Raw genomic sequence first — 11,456 nt, forward strand, 5'->3', positions numbered from 1 at the left:
TCCTTCACTCATCAATTTGGGTGGAAGAATATTCACAGCCCTGCAAATCTCTATGGAATGCCCATTTCATTGCCTATTAAATCTCAGACTCATTCTGCCCCCTAGAGGCCACATTAGGAAATGCTGCATTTTCTGATGACAGATGACTGCAGAATATTGGACAAAGTGACAGGGGAATCATTTATAAATGCACCCCATAGATTACAAAAAAAATTATTAAAATAATACAACCCAAACGCAGGAAAAAGTACCCAGAAGATGGCAATGCTCAGTGTTCAGACGTAGAGGGAAGACAGGGCGGTGCAGGACCTATTGGACTGGGATCACTGAGGGATCAGTGGCTTTAAAGGGGTCAGGCCAGGAACTTTAGACTGAGAAAGGAAGGCTACATGGTGTGTATTGTCCTCCAGCCAGGAGGGGGAGCTCTGTGGGACTTGTTGCAGCTTCCAATGCACACTGTGAGAAGATGATTGTGTATAATTAATATTAATAAACAGGATTTATATGGTGCCAACATATTATGCAGTGTGGTACATTAAATAGGGGTTGCAAATGACTGACAGTGACACAGGAGACCCTGCCCAGAAGAGCTTACAATCTAGGATATAATGATATCAACATAAGCAATTTCAGCCCAGGAAGGACAAAGGGACAGAGTGGGGTTCTATGACAGTGAACACTGAGCAATAGTGTCAGATCCCTTACTAGGACAGGATGTCACCTCCATATCTATAGCCAAATAGACTGTAGTAGTGTTATTGCTCTTGGGTAATACATATTCAGTGTAGAGGTTATTATATTCATTTTGTAACAAGTGAAGTTATTTCTGGTTGGCTGTTGTGGGTTATGTTACGTGTTGCTTAGTATGTAAACAATGTTGCTCACCTGTGCAGAGGTGCAATACACAATCTTTCAGTACTCTGATTCTTCCTGTAGGAGGAGCCAAGTCCGCCATCTTTGTTAAGGGAAACTATCAAACTACACAAAAAACATTTTAAATTATGTTTGATATATGATTTAAAATGTATTTAAACAACCATAAATACAATTCAGTGGAATCTGCTGTGTAATCGCTAATGTAAATAACAAAAAATTACTATATTAACTTGCGTCATCGCTACGCGCCCGATAAGTGAGAATGGGATAAAGTAGTCCTAATAAAGTTATATGGTGGCGGCCATTTTTCCGTAGACCATAGTTGTATTGTACAGGCTGGAGAACTGTCCCCCTGGAGACAATCTAAGATACTGGTACGTCATCATTAGAAGCCGGCGGTGTGAGTATGCCGGAGTTGGGCAGAGTGTGTGTGAGGGATTCTGGTGGCTCGGTGCTGCCTGGTGGGTTCTGGGCTGCGGTATCGGTGTGGCTGGAAAAGGCGCAGGTGCTGAATAAAAGACTATGCGGCTCGTGTATAGAGAAGAGCTGGGATCTGACACAGCAAGGGGAAGAAGATGGCACTCTGCAGCAGCTACTCCCCCTACTGGCCGAGCTTTCCTGCCCTGGAGGAGATGAGGAAGTGCTTAGAGCCATCAGAGCCAATGAGAAGCCAGGAGAGGAGAGGGTCATCCTCCTCAGGAGCCTGATCCCCAAATCCAACCCCCATTATAGCTGTACAGAGCCCCGGAGAGAGATCGTCATCAAAGGTCAGCGCCAAATGAAATCGCACCTATACTAATTCCGCTTTATAGGTTCCATTGGGATGAACCTGACCGCAGCCAGCAGTGATCTGCGCTGTGATAGGGTCATTATCCTTTTTCATTTCATTCAGCCAATCATGCAAGCCTGCTTATGTGATTGGCTGAACAAAAAGACAGTGAATGACAAATGAGAGCTCAGAGGTTGGCGACCAATGCCATTAATCACAAGGGTCATGTGGACATTGATTGGCACCAGTAGTAAGAAGAAGAAAGTATGTAAAGCCTAAACTTTTTTTTTTTCAAAGAGTTTTTTTAAAGAGGAACTAAATCCAAAAGTCTCCTAAAACAAAAAAAAATTCACCTACCTTCAATCCTGCAGGGCAGTCGGTCAGTCCGGATGTGTCTTCCATCAGGTCCCGCGTCATCCTGGCATCCGCCTTCGTGCCGGCGCTCTGGGCGCCACCATCTTTGTCTCTTCTTCCTGTTCTTCTTCCTACGTCACCCTACCCAGGCGGGAGATCAGGTGATGTAGGCGGTCGAGAATGAGGGGGCGGTGTTGCACTTAAAAAAAAAAAAACAAACAACACAATTTTTACTTAACATACAAGGGTTGTCTACCCTTTTATGTGAAGTGAAAATTCTGCATTTACGCTTTAACTCTGAATTTGTAGGCAAGGTTTAGAGTCCAGGGGCATTCTAGCCGTTCTCATTCACCCCCAAGCAAGTTCGGGCCATGTTACCCCCTTCACTATCCATGAACTTGCCTCATATTATTTAATGGCAAACATTTCTTTATTTTATTTTCTATGCAATAAATAATATTAATAAGGTTAAGTCTACTTGGACTGATTTTGTTAAAGTGAACCTAACATGACAATTTTCTTTTCGATTGAATTGGAGCATTCCTTTCATTTTTACTGTGGCAGCTGTAAAGACAGAATGGGAAACCCAGAGTCTCCTGGGATTAATATCATTATTATTACACAATATTTATATGGTGCCGACATATTACACAGCGCTGTACAAAATCCATAGTCATGTCACTAGCTGTCCCTCAAAGGAGCTCACAATCTAATGTCCCTATCATAATCATATGTCTTTAATACAGTGTAAGGTCAAGGAAGCCAAGCAACCTAACTGCATGTTTTGGGAAGAAACCAGAGTTCCTGGAGGAAACACGCAAACACAGGGAGAACCTTCAAACTTCATGCAGATAATCCTGGCTGAGATATGTGACTTATGTATTCCAGGAGGCTCTGGGGTTCCTATTCAGTCTCCACTGCTTCGGGATTCTCCAATCTCAGCCATGCACAGAAGGGGCTTTCCTGCAAAAAAAAAAAGTGCATGTATGTGAGATCTGCGTTTTTTTATATATCTTAAAGAGGTAACATCACCTGATCTCACACCTGTGCAGTGTGATATTGGGTGACGTAAGGAAAACCCAGCTGAGGACTCAGTAGATGGTGACGTCCGCTGATTCCTTTGATGTGGAAAGTTAAAAAAAAAAATAATCCAGGACTGCGTGGGAGCAAATGGAGTCACATTGCTGAGAGCTTGTCAAAACTGAAGGTGTGTAATTTTTTTTTTTTTTTTTTTCATTTTAAGTCCTTAAAGTGTACCTAAATTTTTACTTTACATATATGGGTAGACAACCCTTTTATGTAAAGTAAAAAGCCCAGAACCCACCAGGCAACACTCGCCCCCTACTTCTCGATCAAATCGAGAATGAATGGGCGCGCAATGGCATGCACAGTTGGATTTGCAAATTTTTTTTTCATCCTACGTCCTGATCTTGTGTCTGGGTCCGGTGACGTAGGATGAAGAAGAGAGGATGGCGGCGTCCGGGACAAATGCTGGGACGATGCGGGACCCGATGCAGGACACCCCCGGAGCGATCGGACTGCCCTTTGAGTTTGATGGTAAGTGTAATTTTTATTTTTTTTTGCAGTTTTGAGTATAGTTCCTCTTTAAACTCCCATTCCACCTTTGAATGTTTATACAAGCATTTCTGGGTGTTTATACAAGCCTTTACAGGTGTTTTAAAGAAAGCCTAAAATTGCGAATTGGTGTTCTCCCCAGCCCCTTTTAGCTGGGTGGACCACCCAGCTTGTTTCAGTCATCACCTGAATGTTTGTTTTTGGGTGGTTACTGATGAGTTGGGTCATAATACAGGGGATGCCACCTACCTCCAATCTCTTCTCACCCAGCTTTTAATCATTTTTGGCTTGAACACTGCATATAAAAGCTCATAATGCATTTAAAGCGGGATTTTAAAAGCCAAATTTGAAAACTGGGTTAAAAGAAACATTTGTAAACTCTTTTAAATGCTTGTAAACACCATATTGATTTCAGTGCAAGCAGCAAAAAATTTAAAACGCGCCAAGAAATGCTATTTTTAACACTCAAAAAAGCGCTGCAACAAACACCCTGGTGTGAACGGCCCATTGGAATGAATAAGAATTTCATACATGGCATTTAAACAGTGGGGGAAAGTCTGTGTAGATTTATTTAGCCTTATGTTTTTGGCACAAAACTTAGCAAAGGTATATTATTTTTTTTCTCTTTAAATTGAAGATAATAAAAGGTAAAAAAATCAGCAAATAAATGTAAAACTATTAGGGGATGGAGGGGAAGGAGCTAATGTGGGCTGATTAGGGTTAGCTCAGGTTTGATCTCCACTATGCAATGACATTGTTTATCTGAGAAGTAAAGTTATTATGAATAAACAGGATTTCTATAGCACCAACATATTACTCATTGCTGTACAGTAAATAGGTGTTGGAAATGACAGACAGATACAGACAGTGACACAGGAGGAGGAGAGGGTCCTGCCCAGAAGAGCTTACAATCTATGAGGTGGGGGAAGTATCAAACAATAGGAGGGGGATTACAACATCTGTTCCTGGAATCTGCACTTAAATACTAGACAAGCACACTGACTATATAGTGGAATTCTAGCCTTGCTCATTCAGCCCCCACCCCAAGTCATTTCTAAGATGTCGGGGCTCCGAGGGAACTGGCTTGGGGTGGGGGTTCCCATTCCAACCTCCCCGGTGTCAGGCTGTCCAACTCATTTATTGAAGGTGTCGGAAAATGAATATATATGGTAATCTTGGTCAGTTTGTGACCCTTGTGGACTGGAATTGGACAGTCGATTGGATTAGGTTGTACTACAGGTTTCTCCCCAGGCCCTTTTAGCTGGGTGCACCACCCGGCACTTTTCAGCACCCACCCGGCTGTTTTTGAGTGGTTACTAAGGAGTTTGGTCACAATACAGGGGCTGCCACCCACCTACAATTTCTTCCCACCCGGCTTAAAAAAAATTTCTGTTTTGAGCACTGCAAAAGTTATAAAAAAAAGTATTTTTTTAATAAAACTTTTGTATTGCCTTACATAGGTCACTCAAATTTCTCATGTTGGTAACTCTTTTTCTATACAGTTGTTTTAGAATTTATTCACCTGCAACAGAAGAAAGAATGTATTCCAAGCAGAAGTAACGTGCTGCCATTGTTGATGAAGGAGGGATGAAGGCTGTTCGACATGAACAGAAGGCTACGGAATGTTTACAGTGATGATGACAATGATGGGAACATGTACACAGAATTCTCCTGTGAATGATGTCATCTCCATAGACATTCAGCAACCTTCTGTGGATGTTGGACAGCCTGCACTCTTCTTTCATCGTGAACTTGGCACATTGTTGCTTAGAATATTTTATACACCTGCAATGAAGAAAAATATTCTAAACCCTGTATAGGGGAAGAGTCACAATACCAACATGTTAGTGTATAAAGTTATTCCCATGTTTGCATTACTTTCTGTACGGCCCTTCTATATTAAACTTTTAATATCCTGTTTAATGTCAACTTCTGCTCTGGGCATGTAAAAATCTGTTTCTTATGGGCAGCTGAAACTGTAAAATACTACTGTAACCTCCTCCTCTCTGGTATTCCCAACTCTCACTTTTACAATCTATTATGAATGCTGCAGCCAGACTCATCCATCCTTTCCACCGCTCTTCTTCTGCTGCATCTCTTTGTAGTTCTCTACACTGGCTTCCATTTCGCCTTAGAATCAAATTCAAGCTCCTGTGCTTTGCATTCAAATCCTCCCACGGTTAGATTCCCACTTCTCTAGAGCTGCCCCGACTCTCTGGAATGGTCTTCCACATCCTATTTGGCTTGTTCCTACTTTCTGCTCATTTAAAAGAGCCCTAAAACCCATCTTTTTAAATTTGCTTACCCATCACTACATATTTCCCCTCTATTGTGTGATACTTCCCAGTCCTCCTAGATTGTAAGCTCTTCGGGTCAGGGTCCTCTCCTCCAGTGTCACTGTCTGTATCTGTCTGTCATTTGCAACTTCTGTTTAATGGACAGTGGTGCATATTATGTTGGCGCTATATAAATCCTATTATTAATAATAATAAAACCAGTGAATAGTTTCATGTTTTTTAATAATTCTGATATCCCATCATTCTTTACAGCACAGGGGTGTGATATTTAAAGGCTGAGTGATGGGATTTGATAAAAGATCTCTTGCTTTATGACAGTGTCTATGGTGTGTTGGTATATAATGTTCCAAGCCTTCCCTGTCCCTTTTCACAGCAGTACAGAGGTTGTCAGTTGAATGACAGACCTAGCAGTTGATTTCCCTACATTATGACAACTAATCCATCACACACCAAGACATAAAATATCTGAGATATGATGCTCCAGCTTCAGCAAGGCACATTTATATAAAAGGTATTGCAAGCATCTGACACTATAAAAGAAGATTATTATATTGAAATGTATTTGCATCTTATGTGGTTAACACGGTGGCTTAGTGGTCCCAGGTTTGAATCTCGGCCACTATCTGCATGGAGTTTGCAGGTTCTCCCCGTGTCTGTGTGGGTTTCCTCAGGGTAAGCCTAACATGCAGTTAGGTTCATTAACTTCCCCCTAACCTGTCCTTAGACTGTAGTAATTACGTATGACTTTGGTAGGGACATTAGATTGTGAGCTCCTTTGAGGGACAGCTAGTGGCATAACTTGGACTTTGTACAACGCTGTGTAATATGTCGGCACTATATAAATACTGTGTAATATTATTAATCTTATTTATGACCCCAAGTATCCTTATTACTCAGAAAATTTAAATCTACCTTCACGGGAGGTGCATCGCTCCTTGCTTATTATAGACTGTAGACTGTTTTCTAATCCCAGTATTATTCGTGTTTTCCCCATGATGTGACTTATAATACACGCAGACAATTCTCTGATTTCATTTCGTTTTCCCCAAGACAATGGAGGGTTTTGAAATGCAGATGAACCTGCTCCACAATGATAAAACCGAAAAGGATCATTTAGTGTAAGTGAAGTAATAAGAGATAAGTCATGTACATGTTTTCTGTCTCCCTCTCCAGATGCCTCCAGCAGAGTGGTGACATTTTTACCATTGGAAGAGCCAAGCCAGGGACATATTCGGGTCAAGAAAAACAACATTTATCAAATCCGTCTTGCACATGTCGCCGATGATGAATGGTGAGTGGATCAGCCAGAGTTTTGTGAGCTGCATAGATTAGCATTAAGTCCTGATCTTTGCTGCATGATGTATGGCCTGCTCTCCTCACCTAGGTGGTCCGTGGAAGCTTTTAATTTCCTAATTGTACTCGTTTATTTTCCTGTTATATAGAGTTTACTGTGACATGAGCAATGTCACTATCAGCCGCTGGGTATTGACTAGTTGATTAGTGGTATGACAATATTTCACTTGTTCTGTATAGCAGTTCAGCAGTGAAAGCCAAAGCAAATAATCTCCAGGCATTCCATTGAGTGCACAGGTAAAATACATGCATTACTGTTTTTGCTGTAACATGTTGATGCTCCACTTTGCAGTTTCTACTTCTCTACATTTAGCTAAATTAACATCATCACCTTTGCCTAGTTAAATGACAGGAGGCTGGAAGATCCAAAGCAGACAAAATGTAACATGCGCAGTGTTCTCCCCAGCCCCTTTTAGCTTGGCGCACCACCTGGCACTTATTTAACAAATGTTTTCTATCCTGGGCTAGATCCATTCCAGGTTTGCTAGATCATTCAGGTTTCCCTATCATAGTATCATCAGTCTTGGTGAACTTTAACAAATCAGGCCCAATGTTTTGATAATGATAGACTGTAAAACGTTGGCTCTTTTTTAGGATGAGAGGATTTCACACTAACAAGGAAAGAAAACTTTTAGGCCAACCAAGGATGATCCTTCCCATTGTCAGCATGTGCCTGCATCTTCTACTAGTGTCCCTGGAGGATGGACATCTCTAATGCATTTTTATTGTCTATATGACTTTTTTTAGCTTGCCGCTTTTTTCTTTTTCTTTAATCAAGATACCTGCCATGTTGCAAGAGTTGGTCTCTCACAGAGCTGAATTTGGACCCCACAGGACTGAATGTGCAAGTAACAGTATAGAGATAAAGCAGATGTTTGCAGCTTGGGCTTGAGACACCAGGCTATCCTCAGAATCCTCCTGGGCTCTGTCAGCTGTTTGACCCTTGGTTCTGCCCTGTCGGTTTGTTTTACCTATAGTCTTGTGTGACTTAATGAGCCAAATCATGGGCCTTCATTGCATAGGCCATAAGCATGCTTTGATGCCTTCACCTCTAGAATCTGTTGTTGACCTGCCTGTGGCCCTAGCAGTTTTAAACCATTGGTGAACCTTCTTTCTTTTTTTTTTTTTTTATATTTTACCGTAAGTCACTATTTGACAAACTTTATGACAAACTTGCCCTTACATTCCTTACAGTCTTCAGCTATAACCAGAAAGTTAAGCGTCTGTTGTGATTCTTGTTAAAGTACTGCACACCACTTTAAAATTTGAAGAATAGCATTGATTAGACATTTCTGTGAACTGGTGCCCAAAACGACACCAAAATTCTATAACTATGGGCAATATCAGGAATCAAGGATTCCTCTTTCACCTCCCTTGACTGTGAATGAACATTAGCTTTTTTTCTGTACTCTTCCTTCCCCATTGCAATACACTGATTAGCTCGCATTATTGGCACTTCCACTCTCCACCTGATTTCTTGACTAAGAGAAATCTGAGAAGTAACTACAGGTGATTATCCCCTTTCTGCGCTGCAATCTTTCTTTGCACCATGTTCAGTTCTGATAATACATTAATCAATGCCCTCAAGCAGAACTAGCAGACAAGATCTGTGCCTTACACTACTTCTGTGCGAATGCTGTCCGACCGTGATCAGCAACTTGCCAGCATGCTTCCCAATTATGTGAATACATGACATGGCTTCCAAAAATTGTCAAGTGAACTGTCCTTGTGCTTTTACAGAAAGAGACCCTTTTGATATAAGGAGTCAGCAGGATTCAGCTAATAAAGTGTGTAAAAACGTGAATACTTTAAAAAAAATATACACTCAGCCTGGATACTGCTAAATTTGGCCTGGACATCCAGACCATAAAGGGGCTACTTGACAGCTTTTAGAATACTATTTGTAATATTTTATTAACTCTATATGGGCTTTAAAGCTCAGGGAGCAGGGTGGCTCAGTGGTTAGCAGTCTGGCCTTTGCAGCGCTGGGTCCCAGGTTCGAATCTCAGCCAGTAACCTATCTGCATGGAGTTTGCAGGTTCTCCCTGTGTTTGTGTGCGTTTCCACTGGGTACTCCGGTTTCCTCACATATTCCAAAAACATGCAGCTATGTTTAAGGTCTTCCCCTTTTACCCTTAGACTGTGTAATGACATATGACTATGGTAGGGACATTAGATTGTGAGTTCCTTTAAGTGACAGCTAGTGACATGACTATGGGCTTTTTACAGCGATGCGTATTATGTCAGCGCTATATAAATACTGTGTAATAATAATAATAAAGTGGAACTAAACCCGGGATTACTCACCTGTCCCTGCTCCATCGCAGAATGTCGTCATCTTCTATATTCTTTACTTCCTGAAGTCAATCTTCAGCAAACTTTAACGGCCGTCACGGCAAGCAGGCAGGTGAGCACGGTTATTGCAGATGGAACATTGCCGCTTTCTGCGATAACCAGCTTCCTAAATCGCCTAAATTCCTAAGTTCAAAGTGAGACCTTTGCACACACCTTCCTGTTGTGTTGCCATTTATTTTTACGGACATATAGAGCCTGACTTATTAACGCTCTCCAAGACTGGGGAAGAAAGACTGTCATGGGAGATACTGGATGATGCCGCAGACCTGGAAAAGATTTGGTCAAAGATTGAAAACATTCACCAAATAAAAGGAAAAAGTTTTGTGAAATGCATTCAAGGTTTGCTGGATCACACAGGTTCCCCTATGAAGTCTATTTTCTCCAGTCTTGGAGAGCTTTAATATATCATGCCCATAGTTCCTACAAACTACTGTGACTGAATTGTTTCTGGAACTTTGAATACATTTCTTTTTCTTAAAATACAAATTGTTCAGCATGAAAGTAATCCACATTATCGGCTCTTTTTAAACCCACTTTGGTACTTCTCCGAATCTCTGTATCCTCATTGTTCTGAAGCGTTGCTTGTTCATCAGTATAATTCATTAGTATGTTTATCTCCCTGAAAGGAAATGCATTCGTTGGCACTGGCGGTAATCGAGTTTCTCTTTACTTTGTTGAAATTTAAATTACATTCCTGCGCTGTTATTTTGTTATCCGACATTTTATCTTGTCTTTGTCATTAGGGCTGCTTTTTTTCACTTTTAAATTGCATGCGTTATGAGGATTTGGGCACTTAGAATGCTTTATGCGTATCCGCTCTTGTTTTCTGTGGGTTGTTGATTAACGGGATGCTGGCAGACAGGTTATGTTTTTAATTAACCCCTGGATGTGCGTTACAAACAAAACAACTTCCTATTTTATTTGTATGAGGACTTTTATAAGATCTCTAGTTTTCCTTTTTGTTCACTTTCATTTCACGTCCTATTTAAAATCCTTTTTGTTTTTCAGGTCTCTCTCCCTCATTACTCTCTATTCAGAGGGCTGGGACTCTGACGGTGTCGTATACCCTAAAATCTCCTGGATGAAAAATGAGCTGCTGTCGAGGCTGGCAAAGTGGTCCACAGAGGACAGGAAAAGCGACTTTAAGAGCACCCTATCTCTCATTGCTGTGGAAAAATATAGCAAGCTGTATCAGAGCCTGAAGGAGAAATACAAAGATATGGTGAAGGTAGCTGGCATCCATCCATCAATCTTCCCAAAGTGTACATTTCTCAGCAGAGAGATTAAAATGAAATCATGAGAATGAATAGTTTCTTAGGCACGCTGTCTGTTATTATAAGCCACATATTATTTTTGCAGAAGCACAAATCATGAGATGATGGGTAAACCATCTTGGTAAATCTTATTCAAAGCACAGCTGCTTTTACAGTCACTTCATAATGGGAAAGGTGTTTTATTTTTCAACACCCTTTCCTGGACACTCAGTTTGAGTATTGCACAGTAATCCAACAGAATTATTCCAGCTCATTGTGCTGAGCGTTGTGTATGACATTCACATCCCTATCTGTACTTTCTGCAACTGATCCACCCATTCTGTAATTTTCACATTTCACCCATAGACATAAGACAGTGGATTCAAGAAATGGGTGGTTATACTGTAAATTGTATGGAAAAATTATTATTATTAATATTATACAGTGTTTATATAGCGTTTATTCGTTTATAACATATTATGCAGCAATGTACAAAGGCCATAGTAATGTGACTAGCTGTTCCTCAAAGTGGCTCACGATCTAATGTCCCTATCATAGTCTAAGGTAAATTTAGGTGGAAGCCAATTAATCTAACTGCATGTTTTTGGAATGTGTGAGGAAACC

At 40.9% G+C, this 11,456-nt stretch overlaps 1 protein-coding gene across 3 annotated transcripts in view; it reads left to right on the forward strand.

Annotated features, from left to right (window-relative positions):
* Positions 1-1,249: 1,249 nt before the first annotated feature.
* The window catches only part of TRMT44 (tRNA methyltransferase 44 homolog), a 33,891-nt gene continuing 23,684 nt past the window's right edge, over positions 1,250-11,456 (forward strand). For 2 of the 3 annotated variants that reach the window (XM_072406498.1, XM_072406499.1), the window contains exons 1-3: positions 1,250-1,643; positions 7,045-7,162; positions 10,588-10,807. In XM_072406498.1, the coding sequence (XP_072262599.1) occupies positions 1,283-1,643; positions 7,045-7,162; positions 10,588-10,807 (699 nt within the window). In that variant the 5' untranslated portion in view covers positions 1,250-1,282. Of the gene's footprint in view, positions 1,644-2,458; positions 3,557-7,044; positions 7,163-10,587; positions 10,808-11,456 lie in introns of those variants that run through there. The other variant, XM_072406500.1, reaches the window with a different exon arrangement.

Source organism: Pyxicephalus adspersus, chromosome 3, assembly GCF_032062135.1.
Source record: "Pyxicephalus adspersus chromosome 3, UCB_Pads_2.0, whole genome shotgun sequence".
Classification (NCBI taxonomy): domain Eukaryota; kingdom Metazoa; phylum Chordata; class Amphibia; order Anura; family Pyxicephalidae; genus Pyxicephalus; species Pyxicephalus adspersus.